The sequence below is a fragment of the Hibiscus syriacus genome, unplaced genomic scaffold, assembly GCF_006381635.1.
Source record: "Hibiscus syriacus cultivar Baekdansim isolate YM2019G1 unplaced genomic scaffold, ASM638163v2 tig00002237_pilon, whole genome shotgun sequence".
In the NCBI taxonomy this organism is placed as follows: domain Eukaryota; kingdom Viridiplantae; phylum Streptophyta; class Magnoliopsida; order Malvales; family Malvaceae; genus Hibiscus; species Hibiscus syriacus.
Window position 1 is genome coordinate 10,140,620 of NW_024061918.1, and position 25,815 is coordinate 10,166,434.

The following is a 25,815-nucleotide window of genomic DNA, read 5'->3' on the forward strand; positions in this document are numbered from 1 at the left end:
TTGAAGATGGAGAAGAGAGAAAAAGATGAAATTAAATAAAAAGAGAATAAGTATTCATTTTTTTCAAAAAAAAAGAAGATAAATTACAAATTTGGTAACTGAAATTTCATATAATTCATATTTTACTCACCGTACTTTTAAAATTTTCAATTTGCTCACTCAACTTTATGGATTGATTTTTTTGGTCACTCCACCGTTATATCACTAACTGCTCGTTGACGTAGAATATTTTCATATTAAACATGTCGGGGTGAGACGAACGACGCGAGGTTACCGGAAAACAGGTTCAAACTGCTTACCCAACGGCTAACGACGGAGACAGCGACAATGAGAGGGCAAATCGACTGAGTATTGGTCAGAAAGAGGAGATGACTTCATCAGTGGCGGCTGTGAGACGAACGGACGGTCCGGGTGGCCAAAAATTGACAAAACTTGATGGGAAGCTTTGGTTTACTGATGAACCTTCGATGATTTCTATATGACAAATGACGAGTCTTGGCAATTGACCATTAGGGTTTTAGTTGTGGCGATCTGACGCTCACATCGGTACTGACGGTGACAGTCACCGTCCAACAACGATGGAGATCAATGACAGACAGTTGTAGACGATCGTTGGTGATAAAAAGTTTAACATCAAAGTGACCAAAAAATCAATCTATAAAGTTGAGTGAGTAAAATAAAAATTATTTGAAAGTTCAGTAATCAAATTTGTAATTTACTTTTTTTTTTTTTTTGACTTGTCATAGCATTTGTGGTTTTAACGATTAAAAATATGATTTCTCTAAGCCACATCATAACGGCTTGAGAAGTTTAACAGCTAAGTGACAAAAAGATAAAAAAAGACCTCAATCTATAAAGTTGAGTGAAAAAATTGAAAATTTTGAAAGTACGGTGAATCAGATAGGAATCATATGAAAGTTTAGTGACCAAATTTGTAATTTACCCAAAAATAAATATCTAATAAAAATATAAAATTTGGAGGGTAATTTTTCATTTAAGCCTTGCAACAACTAATATGGATTATGGATCAGTCTAAATCTAAAATTTAACCATAAAAAGTTGAGGGTACATATGTCAAGTGACTTTGAATACAAAGGTATGTATGAGAGTATAATTAAACCTAAAAAAACAACACTCACTCTAATTTAACTCCTGCTTGCTCTTACTGCTTTTCATCTTTGCCTTAAACCTTGACTTTGCCATCAGTGTCTCTACAGTGTTTACAAAGTTCCCAACAGCCATGAATACCAATACGATCCCACAAAATATTACCTGTCAAAATGATCCTTTTTATAATTGCATAAATAAATGGAAATAGACACTGAGAGAAGTGAAAGAAAACCTACCTGCCATTCAGAAACAACACCGACAAAGGCGGTCTTGAGCAATAGTAGCCCGACATATGCCTCAAAACCCTACAATCATGTTCACAAGCATACAAGAATATGGTATGGTCAGTTTGAATTATTTGTGTGCAGAACGATAACTCGTTTATTTTCGATAATAACGACACGCTCTAACAACAAAACTACACACTTGGAACCTGGGAGTAAAAAGAAAAATGGATAGTATCCTTCATGCCTAAGCTAAGCAGGAGAAAGTGCAAAAATGCATACGATTAGAAAACCAGCACATGGTGTAGACTATTTCATGCTTGGAACCAGTGATCGAGATATTCCGCAAGATCTTGGTTCATTCTTCACCCAAGCAGTTAACTTTAAGAAATGTAAAATAACATAACAGAGTTCAATCCTAAAGAAGCACGACGCACAACATTCAGAGAAGTGATTGGGGTTAGGTTCCAATTTACATAATACCTAAAAGGCTAAAACATACCATTTCAAATCTATGCAAAGAAGTTGAAACTAATAGGTTACAAGTAGCATGCAAAGGCAAAGACAAAAACTTCAAAAAACGGACAAGACCCATCTATTCAGACAATATCACACTTCAATTTTGTGAGATTGAATTGAAGGTTTCAGACCTTTTTAGTGTGTGGTAAAGAACAACATGAAATGGACAAGGTCCATCTATACATTCTCAGCGATCAGATAAAAGCTAGCTTCAATTACCTGCATAAGGAAAAGTATTGGACATAAAATCCACAATTGGCCGTCTACACCAGCTGTTTCTCCCCAAACAACATCCATTCTTTTAGCCTGAAAATAATAACAAACCAAAGGTTTCCTAACATGAAAAGAAACAAAATAGGATTCAAAACCAATGTTATAGCTAGTATGCAAAAATAGTTAATGTTGAACAGAGGAAACAATTTTTTTATTCGTAAACAGAAATAACACCTTTCCAAGTGCAATACGAGTGTATAGTCTCTGGCGCTGATATCGATTTTGTAGAAGCATGGCAACTCCTTGCATCATAGCCCATTGAAGGAAAAGTACCACACCTCGCTGAATAGGTTTAACACTTTATCAATAAGGTGACGTGGAAAATATAATTAGTGCCCAATGGTAGAACAGTGACCTGCTTTTGAGTACAATTAGGCTGTCTTTTAATCTCCCAAGTGAGACTAACAAGGGCCGTAGCCATAGCACAGTAGTGATGGTATATCCACCTGAGGAAGTATATCATTCAGTCATCAATCAAATTAAAAGACCAACCAAGAAAATGTCATGCACAAACACAAACCAGACACACTGAGGATGAACATATGAAGTTTTAGAATTTATATTAATTGACACCATCAACAAAAATACTCCTCCCACCGTTGGGAGCATTAAATATTTCCAAACGTAATTTCATAAAAAAATTGGTCTCACTAATGAGTTCAACAAAATCATCAAAACATACTAATCAGAACGAAAATTCCATAAGATTCTAGATGTTTCATGGCAACTGATGCACCAAACAAATAAGAAGGGCTATATACCAAGCAAAATGCACATACATAACCATAAGCAAGTCAATCTGTACTTGTTTTCATGCAAATCTTGCATTAAGATAAGAAATCAAGAAGTTAAAAATAAGATACCGCGACGGGCGTCAAACTATTAGCATTAGGCCTACAACCATATACCTAATGAAAGATCTAAACATTTGATCACAGGATAAAATAGATAAACCATCTAGAGCACAAGAAAAAGGTCACAACCAAAACATAAAATCAGTCCTGATAATGTAACTAAAGGAGAAACTGAAAAAGATAAAGCACACCATTCTCTTTCACTGTTCTCACATAAACAGTTAAGAGGATGCACTCCACCCTTCAGGAGTTAATGAACAACAGCCTCATCGTTATGATGATATAGAAAATCATATTGATGACCTTCCTCCTCCTGAATCCTATTTTTCCAGTTTGACAATCTTTTGGTGTACAATTTTCCCAAGTGTCTTCCTAACGTCTACTTCTCAACCAACCCACATATTTACACACAAGTAAGCACTCTGTATAGTGAAAACATCTCATCAGGTAGTCCTAAACAACTGTACATGTTCCCCAACCTACTATGATCAACATTAGAGCGTAAACATACACCATAACAAGGGAAATAATTTTCTAAAGTCTTTTGAACACCACGCCTTTCTAGGCATAGACTACAGACAAGGAAAGCCTACTTTAAAAGCATATAGTGACCCTTACAAGAGTATCAAACAGTAGAGGGGACATCTGATTGCTAAGATAACGAGCCTATTTTCCAATATGATATTGTCCGGAAGTCACCATTTATGTTAACACAAAAACACATCTCAAGTTACTATAATCTTGAAAATACTGAACGCAACAATTTCATTTTTCATCACAAAGTCCCATTTGTAGAAAACAAAACTAGAAGGTAAACAGGCTAGACTGCAGGACGCATTTGACAAAAACAAAGAAAAAAAGATGGCTTGCAATTACCATGGACGAATATCACTTCCATTTGCTCGCAATATGTTCTCTCGCAAAGCCAAACCAGTGTAAAGGAATAACAACCATGCCTGACAGAGAACATACTCAGCTTTAAATCAGTAACAAATGAATTGAATCTTTAACAAAAACCCAAAGGAAAAATCATAGAATACCTCATACAACTGAACTGGAAATGCAGGCAAGCATCCTTCCCATATCCAAGATCTTAAAATAAGAAGAAGTAATGGAAAAAGAAGAAACAGGAAGGCAGTCTTATCCTATTGAAGAGAGAGAGATAGTACTTAGTAAGTATAGATAGTTAGCTTTTAACTATCTCCTCTTTTCCTGAAGGGGAGAAAAAAAACTAATTCAAAAATAAATCATGAATTCTAAAATCTTCTATTACTAACTGAAATGCAAAAACGAGGCTATATGTGCACATTGGGTTTAATTCCTATAAGTGGAAAATGGATTGTAATTATAAAAGAATAGGATTTTTAAAAAGAACAAAAGATGGGTTATAGGGAAGTGAGGCTTACTCTGTAGCTGTTATATTCCTCCTTAACTTTCAATTGGATCTCTTTGCGAGCTGCACGCACATTGATTGGTCCCAAGAACATCCTCAAAAATCTACCTGCCATTCTCCAATAACCATTTGATTAAAAATCAATTAACATCTCTCTAATATCAGAAAAAATAAATTACTAATTTTTTTTAAACGAGATAAGAAATTATTATACCCTGAGGTTTAGCAGGAAGAAAACCAGCGGCAGCTCCATCGGTTATAATACTTCTAGCTGTGTGTAAATCCTCTTCAAGCTGTTTTCAGATCCAAATTTCAGTTTTTCAATTTGGGTCAATACTTTCGTGTTGATTCAATACAGGGAAAATTAAAGGAGAAATTTTCGAAGAAAAGGAAAAGGGGCATCCAAGGTAGGGGGAGTTTACCTTTTCGGCGAGTTTGGGATCAAAAAGCTTTTGAGACAGAAGGGAAGTAATAGAGGAACGGAGGCGGAGAATAGAGGATTGGAGAGAATTAGCTTTGAGGCGAATAGATTGTTCTTCGTTGGAAATCATGGATATAAGAGCAGCGCCAGATTCTCGCAACTCTCTGGCCTGCTCCAACACCCTCTCTACTTCTTCTTCCACTTTATTCGCCGATTCCTCCACCTTCTCCATGTTATTCATCTTGTTTTTTCCAGATTATTGAGAACGGGAAGGAAGGATCTTCGGATGCTTATTTGTATTGTATGCAATGAAAGGGAAAGGAAAAAGGAAAGGCTTTTGTTTCGCTGGGTTATTTTTATGAGTAAATTACACATTTGATAGTTGAACTTTACTTTTTATTCTATTTTGCTCACTATATTTTTAATTTTTTTTCAATTTATTCAATAAACTTGTATGGTATGCTAGGAGAGGGAGAGGGAGAGGGAGAGGGAGAGGGAGAGGGAGAGGGAGAGGCTTTAGTTTCAGTGGGCTTTTTTATGAGTAAATTACATGTTTGGTAGTTGAATTTTGTTTTATCTCTTATTTTACTTAGTGTACTTTTAATTTTTTTTTTCAATTTACTCAAAAAACTTTATAGATTCAATTTTTTGATAACTCGCATATTAAATTTCTAAATGTGTTATACATGACAATTTACACCAAATTATTTTGTTTTATATTCTTACAAAAAATTAAATTTTGTTCAGAACGACATTGATATGAACTCGATTTGTGTTCTGATTCATATATGAGTGTGTATGATCGTGATTCTAGTAAGAACTTCACAGTTCTTTGATTGAAGATTGAAAATGCACAAACAATGTTACAAGAAGGGAAATATGTATATAAAAGTAATGGAAATGATAGAATGAAGTTGAAGTTGAAGTGGATTGTAAATGAAAGAAGTGTGGTGGTGATAATGGTTGAATGGATGTAACGAAAATGGTGAAAGATGTTTGTGGTTGGAGTGGAGAATGATAGTAATTCAAAGGATGGATTGTGACCCTCTAACTATATATGAGTTAGGAAGCAACAATTTAATAAGGTGGAAAGGTAGAAGTGGTATGATATGTAACGTGACCCACTAGTTATAGATGAGCTAGGAATCAACGCTATAACAAAAGGGAATGGATGAAGACTGCAAGACTATCTTGAAGCTGATAAAGTTCTACAAGAGAACAAGAATGAAGAAGTTCCCAGCTAAAAGGAAGTCGAGATTGTTTCATTTTGTAGCAAGTGTCAATTTAGGGACAAATCATTTTAAAGAGGGAGGGGATGATGTGATCCTAACTAGCCCTAATTTTCCTTTTGATTTGATCACATCATTAAAGTTCACCAAGGCTGATTCAAATGGAGTTCTACATTACTTCATCCTCTACTTCCTTATTTATGCACTATATTTTATCATTCATTTGCATGATTATGCTTGAGCATGAATTTGCATGAGACTTTAAAAGTTTGAATAACATTCATTTCTTTTAATAAGTGTGCTGATCATTAAAGCATTCATTGCATTTAAACATGTTGTTCATTTAGCTATGCACTTCATTTAACTAAGTAGTTCATTCATTAAACTAGTTCATTCATCAAACTACTTCATTCATCAAACTACTTCATTCATCAAACTACTTCATTCATCAAACTAGTTCATTCAAGATTACAAGTTCATTGAATAAATTTAATGCATTAATTAAACTAGTCCATTCATCAAACTAGTTCATTTATTAACATAACTCTTAATTGTTTCATGAATGTTTTCAATTGAAGATTGAATAAAGTTCACCTTTGTGTCTAGGTGCATGAGAGAAGTTGAACGGTTTCATCAGATGCAAGAATGTCAGTCAGAATGTCTTCCAATTCTAGATGTAATGCAGACGTGTTTGGTTCCAAAAATAATTGGGCATTATTCCTCTATCTCTTAGCTTTGTAACTCCTTTTGAATCACCTCAATCTAATATCAGGAGCTTGAGATATGATCAATTTATTGAAGACATTGCAGGCTGGAATTTTGTTACGGGAATTTTATGCATGGATTATTTGGATGAGTTTGAGCCAAGGGAGAGCCTTTTCAACTTCAGCCAAGTGACAAGCCATTGAATGACTCTTATTCACACATTAAAGGCATTCAAAGCTGATTGTTATCATCTAAATTCAAGGGTTGTTCATATTCTTTAAGGGAGTATGCAGTGAAGGCTTATTTAATTTACTTATTAAGACAATTTTCAACATGGAATAGCAAGAGTATTCCACCACTTGGATGAAATTAAGGTCAAATTTAGCTTCAAATTTTCTAGATTCATCCCCCCAAAATGATCTAGAATATTCAGCCAACCTTGAAGATAAGAAGACAAAGTATTCAAGTGCATTTTATTGCTAAATTGATGAGAACGTTTTCATCTTTTGAGTCTTTTGATATGCTGATTAGAAATACTATAAATAGGCACTTTTGGGATTATTTTTAGACACACATTTGAATATATAAAACATCTTAGAGAGGTTGTTTTCATTCTTTTTCTCTTATAGAACTTTATCGGCTTCAAGATAGTCTTGTAGTCTTCATCCGTTCCCTTTTGTTATAGCTTTGGTTCCTAGCTCATCTATAGCTAGTGGGTCACGTTCCATACCCTACCACTTCTACCTTTCCACTTTATTATATTGTTGATTCATAACTCATATATAGTTAGAGGGTCACAATTCATCCTTTAAAATACTATCATTTTCCTCGCTAGCCACAAACATCCTTCATCATTTTCGTTACATCCATTCGACCACTATCACCACCACATTTCTTTCATTTACAATGCACATCAACTTCATTCTATCATTTTAATTACTTTCATATATATATATATATATATATATCCCTTCTTATAATATTTTTGTGCATTTTCAGTCTTCAATCAAAGTACTACGAAGTTCTTACTAGAATCACGATCGGGCACACTCAAGCTTATAGTCGTCAGAGGCCAAAATCAACATATTAAGCTCATTATTTCTCTCATATAAGCCATGTCAAGGAGAAAGTTTAGGGAGCCCAAGGAGGAGAATACTACCCTCGGACCTGATGTTTGAAAGGGCGAGTATGTTTTTGGAGTGGCTCACATTTTCGCTTCGTTTAATGACAGATTTATCTATGTGAATAATTTGAATAGAAGGGAAACCATGGTTCGCATCATCGGTGGTATGAAGGTGAAAGTTGATAGAGACGAGTCTTCCCTTTATGTTTCCATGCTTGCAGCCCAAGATGTTTCTCAACGCTACAAGGAGTTAGGTATTACTGGTCTTCATATAAAGCTAAAAGCAATCGAAGGGAACAAGTCCAAGACACCTGGTCCTGGTGCATAGTATGCACTTAGAGCCCTTGCTCATTCAGGCATGAAAATCAGACGGATGTTACCCTTATTCTCACTAACAGTACTCGTAGAAAGGGTGGTAGATGTGGAATAAGGTTGTGATTCCTTGCTTCATACATTTTACTCATTGCCACTATCGTGGTATGCTCAGAGTTGTTAGGATTTTCGGAAGCTCGAATCGATAACCAGAACGATTTGCAAAGAGGGGTCGGAACGGTTTTGTGTTTAGGGAGTAAGGAGATTGAAAGATAGAGAATTGCACAGCGATTTATAGTGGTTCAAATTTCTCAACCAAAGTCTACATCCACTACCTTAACTCCTCACCAAGGATTTTCCAACAAATTCACTAATTTGTTCTTTCTTTTAAGGGCAAAGAGTAACCTTACAACTCCCTATTTTTTTCGGGCTAAACTAGAACATTTTCCCTAGATTTTACATGAGATAAGCTAGAACCTTTCCCTTTTACAAAAGGATAAAATATGTAAACAAAAAAACCTCTTTAAGGTAGGTGTTTACAAGATTGAGCTCACAAGAACAAAATATTTACAAGAGAAAGATGAAATAAGAATGAAAAACTCTTCTGTTGTGTTTGATTGCTTGGATATTTGTTCTCTTGCTTCTTCAAGTGTCCTTAGCTTGTATTTATAGCTTGGAATGTGTTTGAAGTCGTATATAGTCGTTGGGGATGTTTTGGAGCCGTTTGGGGATGAGAAATAATTAATAAAATAGCTTGGAGCGTGGGGGGAATCGGTACCCCCTCATGGGGAATCGGTTCCCTAAGTGTAAAATTTAAATATTTCGACCGTTGATCAGGGGGGAATCGGTTCCCTCCAAGCATTCTGTTTTTCTCGGAGCCAAACCATTCAGGGGGAATCGGTTCCCTCTGAGTAATCTGGAATTTTTGGCTTTGAAATGGTTCGAAATATTTTGTAAAATTGTTTTGAAAATATTTTAAGATTAAAACTTAATTTTACACTTGAGTAAGGATTAAAAATGACATTTGAAAGATTTGGAGTAATATTTTGATATTCAAATAATTATATCGAATATACTTAGAAAAACTTTTTGGAAAATCTTAAAATTCATTTAACTTAATTTTTTATATCGAAATATCAAAATGTTTTCAGCAATCTCCCCCTTTTTGATATAACAAAACATTTTAGTAATTTTAAGATTTTGAAATCAAGTTTGAAATTACTCCCCCTTACTCTAACACTTCTCACTTTTAACATTTCTCCCCCTTTTTGTTAAATCAAAAAGAATTTTTAAAAGAATTTTAAACAAGGTTTTGAAAAGTACTTATCCAATTGATTATAATAGATATAGCTTAAGCTGCTAAGAACACAATCAAGAGAAACATTAGCTATTAGCTTCATAATCAATATTCATAAACAATGTGACATGGCAAAATTGGTCATATATCTAATTGATGTAAATGATACAATAATGAATAAATTTAACCAAACCAAATATATAGAAATATAAGTTCAAACATCCATAATTCATCAAATTAGTTCAAATATCCAAAAACTAAAGTAAAAACAATCCAAAAACATTCAAAATGTTGAAATAATAAGCTTTAAGTTCAAAGTACTAAAGCATAACACAAAATCAAGCATCCGTAGGAATATCGGGAGAAAGAAAATGAGCTCGCATAGCGACTGTCTCATGTGAGAGTGCATCAATGCGTTCATTCATAGAAGCGTTGTTTGTGCGCATCTCCCGGAGAATTTCCAATTGTTGAGCTCCCATTGTGGATAAATGAGATTCTATGGAAGTGAAGCGAGAATCCATGGAAGCATATCGAAAATCGAATGTCTCCATAAAGGATTGAAAGTATGGAGGCATTTGATCCTTTGGTTATGCTTGTTCCTCTGCTCGTGCTTGTTCCTCGTGTTGTTCTGGTTCATCATCGGAGTCGTCAACTTCAAGAGGTTGCTCACTGGTACGAACCCAAAGACCAGTTTCTTCATTGATCTTCCATCCCGATTTAGTTAAAGAGAATAAATTGAATTGGTTTTTGAGGGGAAAGGAAGCATCAAGACCAACTCTAAGCCCAGCCTTTTTAAAAAGATTACTAAGAATACAACCGTAAACTAAAGAAGAACACAATTTCTTATTGGGAATAAGATTTACGGTTTTGACAAGTTCAGCAAAAATAATCTGTGGAAGGTTAATTTTGTGATTATTTTGGACACAATGAAGCCAAAATAGATCTAAGGCGTGAAGAGTAGAGTAACGGCCCCCGGATGGTCGAAACCACCAAGAGATCATTAGGTGAAGAAAATGGTCATGAAGGTCTAGAACACTTGCATTATCCCTTCGCTTATACTGAGATCCTACCGTAAGTTTTTCATTGTCTAACCCTTCATTATCTAATCCTAATGCTTTGGCAATGGATTCTGAGTCAAGATGAAAGAATCGTCCTAGAAGATAGGAACGGATTCCTACGGTTAAGGTTTTCTCTCGGTTTTTAATGCAAACGGCATTAGAGTAGAAGATACGAACAAGTTGATGGTAGACAATTGGTTCAAGCTCAAAGAGTTTGTCAAATTTCCACTCATGAAGAGTAGGAAGATGATGAAAATTGATGTCTGGCATGGCTTGAAGAGATGGGATACGTTCTTCCCGGATTTTGTAGGACTCAAAGTATTGACAAAACCTATAGTAGAGATTTTGTTTATGACCGGGTTCATTGAAACAAGAATTGTGAATGGTCATGTTTGGATCATCGGGATTAGGAATAGGAATTTGTGGGATAGGTGGAGGATTTGGAGGTGAGTTTGGAGGTTGGATAGAACGACTAGAGGAGGCCCTAGAACGTTTATGAGACATGATTTAAGATAATCGGAGTGGAAAGATAACCTGCAATTTTAAAAACATATGTATGCAAAATAATCAATCCCAAAACTCAATTGAGTCCTCAATATTTCAAGGTTCTCTATACCAATCCTTATGGGAAAAGTTTTTGAAAAACTTATTGAAAAATAAGGTTTTGAAAATCAATATATGTATAGTTTTCATAACAACAACATAATTCGATCAAAACATAATAATTTGAAAAACAATTTTTTTTATTTCGAAATTTCAAAGAATTTTGGAAAATTCTTGTGTTTTTGATGAAATTAGTTGTAAAATCTACTTTATAATCACTAAACAATCAATGCCCGATCTAAAGTTCAACCTATAACTAATTAAAACTAGTTCTAAAATCAAAAATTGATTAAATAGAGGTTTTAGAAAAATACCTTGAAGAATTTCAGATTTGAGTGAGATTAGATGAAGTTTGCACGTTTTTTATGATTCCAACAGGTTTAGGAGATGATATTTAAAGAGAATTTCGATTAAAAATGATGTTTTGATGAAATATGGAGATAGGGTGAGTGTATAGAGGAGAAACGACGTGAAGAGAAGAAGAGAGGGTTTTGAGTTTTTTGGGTGTTCAGCCCGTGTTAAAAACCAGAACCCCAGGGGGGTATCGATTCCCCTACAGGGGGAATCGGTTCCCCTTCAAAGGGGGAATCGGTTCCCCTTCAAGGGAGTATCGATTCCCTCTACACTAAAATGCTAAAATCTGATTTTTAAACACTCAAAATGCTAAGTTAATTTTCTCTAGTGGTATTGGCAACTCATATTTTGAAAATTAATCATGTTCAATCAATCAAATTTATCATTAAAAATTATTTGAACATAAAGTTAATCTTCACCAAAAATCATAAACTCCCCGTAACTAAAAGCAATGAATGCAATCAAAAAATTACTATTATATGCATTTTCCATTTATTCTTAAAAGTGCTAAAATTATTTTAAGCACTAAGTGAAGATAGGTTAGTTAAACCTAATTCTCTCCTAAGTGTCCAAAAACATTCCTTGTCTAAAGGCTTTGTAAAGATATCCTCTAATTGATGCAAAGTATCAACAAATTCTAGAACTACATCTTCCTTAGTGACATGGTCTCTAATGAAGTGATGTCTTATTTCAATGTGCTTAGTTCTAGAGTGTTGGATGGGATTTTTAGTGAGACAAATAGCACTAGTATTATCACACTTGATAAGAATGGTACCTACTTCAATTCCATAATCAAAAAGTTGTTGTTTCATCCATAAAACTTGTGCACAACAACTACCAGCTGAAATGTATTCGTTTTCAGTGATAGATAATGCAACACAATTTTGTTTCTTTGAAAACCAAGAAATCAACATATTTCCAAGGAATTAGCAAGTACCGGAGGTGCTTTTCCTATCTAATTTGCATCCTCCATAATCCGCATCAGAAAAGGCATGCAAGCTAAAGCTAGAGTCTCTAGGATACCAAAGTCCTAAACTAGGAGTGTCCTTAAGGTATCTAAAGATTCTCTTAACAACTAGTAAATGTGATTCCTTAGGACATGATTGAAATCTAGCACATAAGCAAACACTAAACATAATGTATGGTCTACTTGCAGTTAGATAGAGCAAAGAACCAATCATTGGCCTATATAATTTAACATCCACACATTTACCTCCTTCAACTAAGTCAGGCTTTGTTGATGAGCTCATTGGAGTGTCATGAGGTTTCCCATTTTCCAGTCCAAACTTCTTGAGCATATCTTTGACATATTTATCTTGATTGATGAAGATGTCATCTTTTCTTTGCTTGATTTGGAGTCCCAAGAAAAATTAGAGCTCCCCCATCATGCTCATCTCAAATTCACTTTGCATTAGCTTAGAAAATTCTTGGCAAAGAACATCATTAGTAGAACCAAATATTATATCATCAACATAAATTTGAACTACTAATAAATCTTTACCTTTATGCTTTAAAAACAATGTAGTGTCAACCTTCCCTTTTGAAAAACCTTTTTCAATTAAAAAGTTTGACAATCTTTCATACCAAGCTCTAGGAGCCTATTTTAAACCATAAAATGCTTTTGTCAATTTAAAAACATGATCCAAAAATTTTGAATCTTCAAAACCTGGAGGTTGTTTCACATACACTTTTTCTTTAATAAAACCATTTAAAAATGTACTTTTAACATCCATTTGATATAATTTAAATTCATGAAAACATGCAAATGCTAATAACATTCTAATTGCTTCCATCCTAGCTATGGGAGTATATGTTTCATCATAGTCTATGCCCTCTTCTTGAGTATACCCTTGAGCAACAAGTCTAGCCTTGTTTCTCACTATATTACCACTCTCATCAAGCTTATTTCTAAATACTCATCTAGTACCTACAGTATATTTATTACTAGGCCTTTCAACTAGTGTCCAAACTTTACTTCTCTCAAATTGATTTAACTCTTCTTGCATAGCCATAATCCAATGTTCATCATTTAATGCTTCTTTAATATTCTTAGGCTCTATGCATGAGATAAATGCAACATAATTACAAATATTTCTAAGAGAAGATCGAGTTGTTACCCCTTTGGATGGATCACCTATAATCTCACCATCCTTGACATAGTTGTACTCTCTTGAATAAGATACTTCCCTTTCTTCAATGGTTGGATTCTCGAGAGGAGCATAAGTTTCTTCATCTTTCGTTTCTTCCTTTGATGATGGTTCTCCAACGTCATGTCTAATGTCATTTGTATTTATAATACTTACAGCATCATTCAAAAAAGGATCCTTCCTCAGAAGGAGATTATCATCGAAAACAACATGTATAGACTCTTCTACAACCAAAGTTCTTTTATTAAATACTCGATAAGCTTTAGAATTTAAGGAATAACCCAGAAAAATTCTTTCATCACTTTTAGCATCAAATTTGCCAAGATTATCTTTACCGTTGTTTAAAACAAAACACTTACATCCAAAAGGATAAAAATAACTAATGTTAGGCTTTTTATTTTTGAAAAGTTCATATGGAGTTTCCTTTAAAATAGGCCTAATCATTGCTCGATTAATAACATAACAAGCGATATTTGTGGCTTCTGCCCAAAAATACTTTGGCAAATTGTTTTCACAAAGCATGGTTCTAGCCATTTCTTTTAAAGTTCGATTTTTCCTCTCAACAACTCCATTTTGTTGAGGGGTTCTAGGTGCTGAAAAATTATGGCTAATACCATTAGAATTACAAAACTCAGTAAATCCAAGATTTTCAAATTCAGTTCCATGATCACTCCTAACACTAGTTATAGAGTAACCTTTTTTATTTTGGATTATTTTTTAAAACGTGATGAATTTTTCTAATGCTTCATCTTTAGTACTTAAGAATAGAACCCAAGTGTATCTAGAATAGTCATCTACCAAGACAAATGCATATTGTTTTCCACCCAAGCTAGTAGTTCTAGATGGCCCAGAAAGATCTAAGTGGATCAATTGTAATACTCTACTAGTTGACACATCATTAATGGATTTAAAAGAAACTCGCTTTTGTTTTCCTTTAGCATAAGCATCACATATTTTATCATTATCAAATTTTAGATTAGGCAGCCCTCTTACTAAGTCTCCTTGAATTAACCGTTGCAAAACACTCATGCTAGCATGTCCTAGTCTCCTATGCCATAACCAACTATCATGCTCATCTTTTTCAACTAGGCATAAATTAGTCACATTAATAGAATCTAAATGCACCATGTAAATGTTTCCTATTCTATGACCAACAAGCATAATCCGATTAGATGCAATGTCAATAACTTTACAACCATTAGTTTCAAACATGACATTGAATCCTTTATTACAAAATTGACTAATACTCAAAAGATTATGCTTTAATCCATTCACATATAAAACATTTTTAATTTGTATGGAAGAGGTATTACCTATTGTACCTATACCTTCAATGTGACCTTTTGAATTATCACCAAACGTCACTTCTCTTCCATTTTTGGCGTTAAGCTCTATGAACCGGTTTTTTTCCTCGGTCATGTGTCTCGAGCATCCACTATCAAGGTACCATGAATTTGAATTTGTTTCCCATGCCTTGTAGCAATGCTCCTTTCCCTACAAACATAGATTAATTTTTTATTTTTGGTACCCAAATTCTTTTGGGTCCATATTCATTAGTTTTCAAAATCCTAGTCCCCTTAGGTATCCATTTTTGTAGGATATCTTTATCTTTAGTAGTAATGAGTTCTTTAGGAACCTACATACTTCTAACGATTTTTCCATTAGAGGTTCTTTGGGGACCTCTATGATTGTAGTTTTTAAAACCTTTTCTAACAAAGTTGGATTTTGAATTTTCTCCTTTTTCAAAATGTTTTGTTCCAACTTTATCAAAAGAAGTTTTAAGATCATCAATTTTCTTTTGATGATCATCATTGACCTTTGAAAGTAAATTTTGCAAATCCAAATTTTTCTTTTCAAACTCTTCTAGTTTGATTTGCAAATCTTTGATTTTACTTTCAAGATCTTTGTTGGTTTTGGATATGAGTTTATTTTCATTTTTTAATTTTAAAACGTCATTTTTATATTTTAAAAACAATTTCTCATAATCCGAAACCAACCCATTATATTCCTCTAATAGCTTATCATAGGATAAATCATCAAAATCAGATGAGTTAGAGGTTACCTTAGAATCTTCCCCGAATGCTATCAAGCACAAGTTTGCTACTTTTTGTTCCTCTTCATCGGAACCTTCTTCATCGCTCCATGTAGCCACATGAGCCTTGTGCTTATTTTTTGATTGACCCTTTCTCTTTAATTGTGGGCAATCATATTTGACATGCCCCGACTTTTTGCATTCATAGCAAATGATCGGGTCCTTATCTTTTGGTTCATTTTTTAGGCCTTTATTTCGTTTGAATTTTCTTCCTCGGTAAGGTCTCATCATTTTTCTGAACCGTTTGGTAAACAATGCCATTTCCTCGTCATCGTCATCTTTATTCGAATCACTCTCATCTTTTGTGGATTTGAGAGCAACTCCAATATTTTTCTTCTTCTCCTTCTCCTTTGGTGTCTCGTCAATCTTATCGAGGTCCACCTCATCTTCAAGCATCATTTCATGAGTGAGGAGTCAACCGATTAGTTCTTCAAGAGTTAAGGATGTTAGGTCCTTAGACTCGATAATTGTCATCTTCTTTGATTGCCATGATTTTGGAAGGGAGTAAATTAACTTCCTCACAAGCTTTTCATTTGAAATGATATCTCCATATGATTTGAGACCATTGACAATCGTTGAGAATCTATCCGTCATAGCTTTGATATCTTCATTTGGTTTCATCCTGAAATTTTCATAGCTATGCGTTAGAATACTAATTTTAGATTTTTTTACCTCATCGGTACCTTCATGAGTGACTTGAAGCTTGTCCCATATTTCTTTAGCGGTTGTACAAGATGAAACTCTTTCGTATTCATCTGGTCCAAGAGCACAAAATATGATATGAATGGCTTTAGAGTTGAGCTGGAACAATCTTGTCTCTCCTTCACTCCACATTCTTGGATGAGTAAGAGGCTTTATATATCCGTCTTCTACAACATTCCATGCTCCCATGTCACTTGCTTGAATGAAGTACATCATCCTATTTTTTCAATATGCATAGTTAGCCCCATTGAAGAAAGGAGGCTTGTTGACGGGCATCGAATCGAGATCGAAGTCGAAGTTTGAAGTGGAGGCCATTGATAACTTTGATTATCGATGTAACTCTTCCCGAATCGACTCAAGGGGGAATCGGTTCCCTCTGAGCAATCTGGAATTTTTGGCTTTAAAATGGTTCGAAATATTTTGTAAAATTATTTTGAAAATATTTTAAGATTAAAACTTAATTTTACACTTGATTAAGGATTAAAAATGACATTTGAAAGATTTGGAGTAATATTTTGATATTTGAATAATTATATCGAATATACTTAGAAAATCTTTTTGGAAAATCTTAAAATTCATTTAACTTTATTTGTTATATCGAAATATCAAAATGTTTTCAACAAGCTCCCCTTTTTTTTATATAACAAAACATTTTAGTAATTTTATGATTTTGAAATCAAGTTTGAAATTACTCCCCCTTACTCTAACACTTCTCACTTTTAACAGGAGTTTCTTTTTTAACAATTTTCGATTTCGATTCATGCTTGTTTTGCACTTTTCCATTGTTGTACAACAGTTCTGTAGTGGATTTTGATGGTAATTTAAACAGACAAAAGTTGTGGAACTCTTTTAAGTTGAGCTTATATTGTTTTTGATTTTGTTGATCCAAAAAAAAAAATTAAATAGGGAGGGAGTAATTCTATTCATCTTTAAAAAATATTTACTTCATCTTTATATTCCATTATTGAATTTCATACATTTACTTGCCATCTCTTTTCCTTGTAGCCAATTTCTTTTCACTATCCTTGCTACCAAGCCATAATTAATTCAGCTGAAGTCCACTAGACATTTATAAGGCTTGAGGAAGTTCCCAAAGGGACTTGAAATTAAAGCACGAGTGGTAAAATGCAAGAGTGAACATCAAGGGTAAAAGCCATACCGAGTGAAACATGAGTGGGAGTGATTTTTCTTGGAGTGTTTGGTGAGGTTTTTCTTTTATTCTATGAGGTTATTTCTTTTTATTACTAATTATGTATCATCATTTGGGAGACAATTCTCAAGTTTCAAGTGACGATGTACCTTAATTACAAACGCAAACAATGGTTCGTGAGTTATCGAGATTGTGGAGGGAATAAATGAAAACCATTTCAAGAGAAAGAAATGTTGTAAAGCACCTTCCGGGTTTCATCCCTAACTCGAGTCAAAGACCAAGAAAATATGATGTAGTTTCTCAATCGAAGGAGTACATGTCAAAAGAGAATACTACTCCAACTAAATGTAACTTCCATCCAGATTTTAGATGCTATCATTGCTTGGGAAAAGGGCAAATACATAGTCAATGTCCAAATCGGAGTGCTACAAAGCCTAAAGGCATTTATAAAGTCATCGCCAATTGTAAACCAAGAGAAGAAATCAATGTAGAGGCGATTGAACAATTTAACCCAAGCCAAGATGAGAGCAAAGTTGCAACTGTTGTAGATTCGAGAGATAATATATTTTTGGAGACAAGTAAGTATGATCTTCCTTTAATTTGTACCACCGGTGTTGGAATTGTTCCTAGTGCAAGCAAAGGTGGAAATGTGTTTACATCCGAGGAAGAATCCAACTTCAAAGAGGAAAGAAACATAGAATCTTCCATTGAAGGATATTCCTCAACAGGTCAATTAACGACCATTTGCAACATCAATGATGAGCATGCTTGTTGTGTACCCAAAGGAAAAGGAGAAGATGGTTCAAGAGATGTTCTTGAGATTAGTTACTGCACCAATTAACGAATAAAAAAGGGACACTTGCATGGAATAAAAATAGAGGGAAAATAAAATGAATGAAAATGAGAGAGTGGATGTAAGAAACGTTGGGGTTGAAAATAAGTGTAGAAAAGAAAAGGAAAGTGGAGAATAAATTTTACCTAACGACTCTTCTTCTTCTATTCTTTCTTTTGTCTTGCAGGACAATCTAAGAGACATATCTTTTCAAGGAGATAATTCAAGAATCATGACTTTTGGAGAACTAAAGGATGTGTCATTTGAATCACTAATAAACATCACTTTTGGATACTCACAAGACGAGTTCCTTGATATTGCAAGAGTTAAGTTATTTGAAGTTCTAGATAATATGTCACTTTAAGTCCCAATAGTTGTGTTCGTTGACATTCCAAGAGCAATGCCAAGCTTGAAGAAAATTCAGCGACCAATGCCCATGAATTACCCTCCATGGTTTGCTATTTCCATTCATTCTATTAATTACTTTTCATTTGCTAATTTTGGTTTATTTTGCAGCAAAATAATTCATGTGTGTGGAGTTACCTTACCTACCTATGAGGAAAAGTTCCATTTTCATTTGGGGCAAGATTGTCCCAACAAAAACAAGGTCACTCTACAAGTATATATTCTGCCCAAAATCAGTCAATTCAATAGTATAAAGCAATCATCGTCCACCTACTCAAGAGCCATCATATGGAAGGGAACAAATATTAAAGGAGATGGTGTAACCTATCTACTTGAAGGAGTTCTATGGTCAAGACTCTCCACCCATCCTCATGATGATTCAAAGGAATAAAAAGGAGTGCAATGAACATGTACCTATTTGGATGAACAACGTGGAAGTGAAGTGCACAAGCAAGAAAAACTTAATTCCAAAGAATGGTGTTTGTGCAAAACAAGAATGAAGAAGTTCCCAACTAAAAGGAAGTCGATATTGTTTCCTTTTGTAGCAAGTGTCGATTTAGGGACAAATTGCTTTAAAGAGGGAGGGGATGATGTGATCCTAACCAGCCCTAATTTTCTTTTTGATTTGATCACATCATTGAAGCTCACCAAGGCTGATTCAAAGGGAGTTCTACCTTACTTCATCATCTACTTCCTCATTTATGCACTATATTTTATCATTCATTTGCATGATTATGCTTGTGCATGAATTTGCATGAGAATTTAAAAGTTTGCATAACATTTATTTATTTTAATAAGTGTAATGATAATTAAATCATTCATTGCATTTAAACATGTAGTTCATTTAGCTATGCACTTCATTTAACTAAGTAGTTCATCCATTAAACTAGTTCATCCATTAAACTAGTTCATTCATCAAACTAGTTCATTCAAGATTACAAGTACATTGAATAAAGTTAGTTCATTAATTAAACTAGTTCATTCATCAAACTATCTCATTTATTAAACTAACTATTAATTGTTTCTTGCATGTTTTCAATTAAAGATTTAATAAAGTCCACATTTGAGTTTAGGTACATGAGAGAAGTTGAAAGGTTTCATCATATGCAAGAATGTCAGTCAGAATGTCTTCCAATTCTGGATGTGATAAAGACGTGTTTGGTTCCAAAAATCAATTGGTAATTATTCCTATGTCTCTTAGCTTTCCAACACCTTTTGAATCACCTCAATCCGATATCGGGAGCTTGAGATATGATCGATTTATTGAAGACAGTGCAGGCTGGAATTTTGATACGGAAATTTTATGCATGGATGATTTGAATGAGTTTGAGCCAATGAAGAGTCTTTTCAACTTCAGCCAAGTGACAAGCCATTGAATGACTCTTAATTCACACATTCAAGGCATTCAAAGCTGATCGTTATCATCTAAATTCAAGGGATGTTCATATTCTTCAAGGGATAATGCAATGAAGGCTGATTTAATTCACTTATTAAGACAATTTTCAGCATGGAATAGCAAGAGTCTTCCACCCCTTGGATGATATTAAGGCCAAATTCAGCTTCAAATTGTCTAGATTAATCCCTCAAAATAATCTAGAATATTCAACCAACCTTGAAGATAAGAATACAAAGCATTCAAGTGCATTTTATTGCTAAATTGATGAGAATGTTTTCATCTTTTGAGTCTTTTCATATGCTGCTTAGAAATACTATAAATAGGCACTTTTGGGATCATTTATAGACACATTTGAATATATAAAACATATTTGAGAGGTTGCTTTCATTCTTGTTCTCTTGTAGAACTTTATCGGCTTTAAGATAGTCTTGTAGTCTTCATCCATTCCCTTTTGTTATAGCGTTGATTCCTAGCTCATCTATAGCTAGTGGGTCACGTTCCATATCCTACCACTTTTACCTTTCCAATTTATTATATTGTTGGTTCCTGACTCATATATAGTTAGAGGGTCACAATACATCCTTGAAATTACTATCATTTTCCTCGCCAACCACAAACATCCTTCACTATTTTCGTTACATCCATTCAACCACTATCACTACCACACTTCTTTCATTTACAATCCACTTCAACTTCATTGTATCATTTCCATTACTTTTATATACACATATATATATTTCCCTTCTTATAATGTTGTTTGTGCATTTTCAGTCTTCAATCAAAGTACTACGAAGTTCTTACTAGAATCACGATCGGGCACACTAATATATGACCCGGAACACATAATCGAGATCATATCAGACATTGTCTTGATTCTTTATAAAAAAAATTTCATTCTTTTCTTTGTTATTCTTCTTTTATTTTTCTTTCGTTTTCTATCCGAACCAATTTAAAATTTGATCACCACATTAGCTGTCTATCTGGTCATCATCGATCGTCAGAAGTTAATGAACAAAAACCTCATCTTTCTCTACCCTTTTCAAGACCTTATCTTTTTCCTCTCCCAAGTCCTTACCTCCACTCTCACCATCCCCTTCCCAAAACTCACATAATCTTCTTCTTCAAACCCTCATCGTCCCTATTGCCCTCCCCAATTTTCGATTTCGAAAAAGTAGTATTACCTTTTAGTTTTAACAACAGGATGTGGTATGACATTCTTCTTTTCATTTTGTCCCTTTAACATTCTTTCGGATTCTTTTATCTTTCCCAATCAAATCATTATTGAAATTAAGAGGATCAACCTTCATCATTTTCAAGGCACCACATTTTAACAATGGTTCACCAAAACTAGAATTCTTGCCATTAATTATCTTCTTATAAGATCAGTTCGATTCAGCCTATTCTCTAAAGTAATTGGACTCCCATGTTGAATGGAATCGTGGTTGACATATTTCACTTCTACATATGTTTCTATTATCCTAGAAATTCACTTTAAAAAAAAGTAGATTTTTTTTTTATTTGACAACGACTTTGATAGTTTGGGAGTTGAGATTAGGATTTTATAATTTTAATTTTATTTTACATTTCATTTTAAAATCCTATTCCACATTAAATATTAATATTTTTTATTTAATATTAATATAATTTATCATGTATAATATTAAATTATTCTACATCATTCAACTATTAGAGAAGAAATAGTTGAGCGACTAAAAATATTTAATCTATACAATTTAATGAGTAAATTAAAAAAAATTAATGAGTAAAATAAGAGGGGAAAATAAAGTTATGTTGTGAAACATGTAGTTTACTCTGGCAGATTTAGTGAAATAATCCAAGCGGCCCGATTATTTAGCCCAATAGGCCATATTTGTTTTTATTTTGGGATCTACAACAAACGCTACAATGGAGATGGAACTCGTCATGGCGGCATGACGAGTTCCATAGGATATAATTTTTTAATGGGCCGTGGGAAGTGGGTCCCTGGGGTTGAATATATTTAATATATTTTGAGGGACATAAAAAATATTTTTTTTGGAATTTTAAGAAACATCGAAAAAATAAATATTATTTTAATGGACACCAAACTCGTCACGCTGGTGTGATGAGTTCCAACGAGTCAAAATTTGAAGTTTTTGACTATTAGGGTGATCGTTGGCGAACAAGCATTTTCTTAAATTCAACGAAACTCGTCACGCCGGTGTGACGAGTTCCAATGACTATTTTTAATTTTAAAAAAAACTAGTCGTTTATAACCGTTGGATAGAGTAGTATAAATAGAGGTTTGGGTTGGAATGAATTTTCACTTGAAATCAAACATTCTATTGAGAGTAAAAAAAAATTTGTTGAAGATTTTGTGTTGAAATGACCTCAAGAGAAGAAATATTACGTCTTGATGATGTTCATATTTTGTTGACTGAGTTGACTATGGTAAATTTAATTTGTTTTATTTTACTTCACTTTTGAAATATTATGTTATTAATAATAATTATTTATATAATTTTATTAATTAATTTATTTTCAAATTATAGCAAGAAGAATGAGACATTCGTCATCGAGGAATAACGAATGAAGAGCCACATCAGCGGATTGTGATGTATCTTCAGCAATTCAGATTATATCCAGACACGTTTCTTCGTGGAAGGTGATGTCGACACTGATATCGGCGTTGATTAAGCGTTGGAGGCCCTAAACACATATGTTTCATTTTCATTCTGGTGAAGTGACAATAACATTGGAAGATGTCATGCATCAACTTGGTGTTCCGGTTAATGGTATGTCATTGGTGCTTCACAACAATTATGCGCAAGATGTAGTTATTTATAATTTATTGGGAAAGGAGGCTCCAGCCGATGTCATTGATGGGATGTGAAAACATATGACGTGGTTGGAAAGAGAATTTAGAGTATATGAACAATCAACGGAGCAAGAGGTGAAATATGCATCCCAAGCATATCTTACACGTTGATTGGAGGGATCTTGTTACCGGATAAATCGGGCAATTTGTGCACACCCAATATCGTCCGATATTGGAGGATTTCCTTGTATGTCACCAATATAGTTGGGGTTCTACAATTTTGGCTTTTTTGTATCGTGAACTTTGTAAGGAGACCATAGTGGTTAGAGGGGAAAAAAGTGGATGTAGCGGGTTGTTTAGTTTTGCTCCAATCATGGGAGTGGTATTATCTCCCGATTTTTTCACCTATTACATCCACTCCTTTGGAGTTTTCTCTCGTCGCAAGGTAAATTTCTATATTTAAAGTTTTGATATTTTAAAATATTTATTTAAATATTTTGAAAATGACAATAAATAATGTAGTTGTTATTTTTTTGTTTAGATGGTGACACCAAATAACTGATACAAAGTTATCGGGTGCAACCAAAGTAGATATCCGGTAGATATGCGGTAAATATTAATAATTTTTGCAGTAACATTGAAATTTGTAATATTAATTCTTTAATTATACTAACATAATACTTTTGATAGTTTAATTGGTTGTTGTATTGTGCGTCGGAGATCCAACGGTGTCTATCGCCATTTTTCTTTGAAGGAGCGAAGATATGGTGTGTCGTAACGCCATTGCTCAATTTCCCAATTGTTGAGATCCATGCCGCCGATAGAGTTTTGCGACAATTTGGGTTTCACCAACCGATGGAAATGTTCATGTATAACATAGACGATTTGCATAAAATAAATGTGCGCGAGAAGAATACAGAAGATTAGCTGAGGAAGCATGCTATATTCATACAACATTGGCAAGTAGGGATGTAAAATCGGGTAATCATTCAGGTTTCAGTCAGATCCTGTCAGGTCGGGTAAAATCGGATATGGGTCAAGTCAGGTAAATTTGACACCAGATCCAGATTGGATTCAGGTTTGGTCATTTTCAGTTCGGATCGATGTCAATTCAGGTCAAAACAGTTCAGGTCCGAAGTAGATAAAGACCAGGTTAATTCATGTTCGGGTGGACTTCAGTCGGATCTCGTTCAGATCGGGTCACATAATTGACAGATAAAATTCAGATATGATGTTTACCGAATACAGATTGAGTTGATGTTGGGTCGTTTTTATTTTTGGATTAATTATTTTGTCATCTTTCGTGATTGTTGAATTACAAGTTGTAATTGTATATGATTTCTAATAAATTAAGAGAAAAATAAATATCCATGGATCAATTTTGTAAAAAATATAAATTTAAGGATAAAATTGAAGAAATGTAAAATTACAAATAAAAATTTTAAAATATAAATTAAACAACACACATAGGTAATGGACTAAATCGAAATAAATTTAAAATGTAAGGTTTAAATTAATATAAAAAAGGACTAAATTAAACACATTTAAAAAGTTATGGACCGGTTACAAAAATATAAATAACAACTAACAATGGGCCAAATGAAGATGAAAATATAAATTTAAGGACTAAATTGAATATATATAAAAGTGAAAGACTTAAAATTGAAATAAATTAAAAAACAAAAAAAGATTAAATCGAAATAAATGCAAAATGTGAAGAAATAATGAAAAATATAGTAAATTACATTCATTTAAAAATTGAAAAAATATAATATATATATATATATAATATAAGTTTATATATAAACTATATTTATATTATAAACTATATAATTATTATAAGTTATATATATAAATTATGTTTATATGAACTATATCTATAAACTATATATGTAAGCTATATATGTATAAACTATAAAAAGTATATAGTTTATAAACTATAATTTATATTAATGTAGTATATATATTATTCAAAGTGAGTGGTGGAAGAAAACTATTTAAAATAAAGATTTTTTGTGTGAATTTTTTATTTTATTTGGGAATTTAGAGGGAAATTGAGAATTTAGAGGGAAATTGAAAAATTTAGAGGGAATAGAAGATTTTAGAGGGAAATTGAGAATTGAGATTTTATTTGGAAAGATATTTTGGGTTAATTAGGCTCATGCTCCTCCAACAATCATCATTTTTCCACTTGTATTTGATTTTTGATTTCTTTCATTTTAGTCATAGTTTAATTGTAAATATCTTCTTGAATTTTCAATTCGATGCAATTTAATCTTGTATACATTCTAATTACTTTTAATTTTGTGTGTGTGTGTGTGTGTATAAACCGTATAATATGCAATGTGACATACTAATTATTTAACACCTAATTAATCATGTTTTATATAATTTACATTTAAATAATTTTATATAATATGTATGTATAAACCAAGTATAGTATATATAAACTATATATATATATAGTTTATATAAAGTACATTACTTATATTGTTTATAGAAGTACTATGCATAAACTATATAAAGTAATAAAATATATAGTTTTATAGAAACCTTAAACCTTAAATCATAAACATAAACCCTAAACTTTAAACCATAAACACTAAACACTAAACACTAAACCCTAATGTAAATGGACTAACACCAATGCATATATATTTGTAATAAAAGAGTGGGCTTATGTATTGGACATATGTAAACTAATGTAAATGGACTAACACTATTGCATGGACTTATTTATGGGTTTTATTATTACTTATTCATAACAACAAAATAAATGGTCTATTAATGTGAATTAACCTAACATGCAACTAAAAATA

General features: G+C 33.2%; 1 protein-coding gene and 1 pseudogene across 3 annotated transcripts; one reads left to right on the top strand and one right to left on the bottom strand.

Annotated features, from left to right (window-relative positions):
• Positions 1–1,116: 1,116 nt before the first annotated feature.
• On the bottom strand, positions 1,117–23,508 carry LOC120142880 (transmembrane protein 120 homolog). Of its 3 annotated transcripts, XM_039157363.1 has the most exons (11): positions 23,487–23,508; positions 4,796–5,028; positions 4,588–4,666; positions 4,387–4,481; positions 4,021–4,125; positions 3,857–3,936; positions 2,482–2,572; positions 2,301–2,408; positions 2,073–2,159; positions 1,347–1,415; positions 1,117–1,272 (listed from the first exon to the last, which is right to left on the bottom strand). In XM_039157363.1, the coding sequence occupies exons 2-11, from the start codon at positions 5,024–5,026 to the stop codon at positions 1,141–1,143; spliced, it is 1,077 nt and encodes a 358-aa protein (XP_039013294.1). In that variant the 5' UTR covers positions 5,027–5,028; positions 23,487–23,508; the 3' UTR covers positions 1,117–1,140. The 3 variants fall into 3 exon arrangements, with proteins under 3 accessions (XP_039013294.1, XP_039013289.1, XP_039013300.1); XM_039157358.1 differs by lacking the exon at positions 23,487–23,508 and having other exon boundaries at positions 4,796–5,088; XM_039157369.1 differs by lacking the exon at positions 23,487–23,508 and having other exon boundaries at positions 1,188–1,211; positions 4,796–5,088.
• On the top strand, positions 7,832–8,289 carry LOC120142902 (annotated as a pseudogene).
• Positions 23,509–25,815: the final 2,307 nt, after the last annotated feature.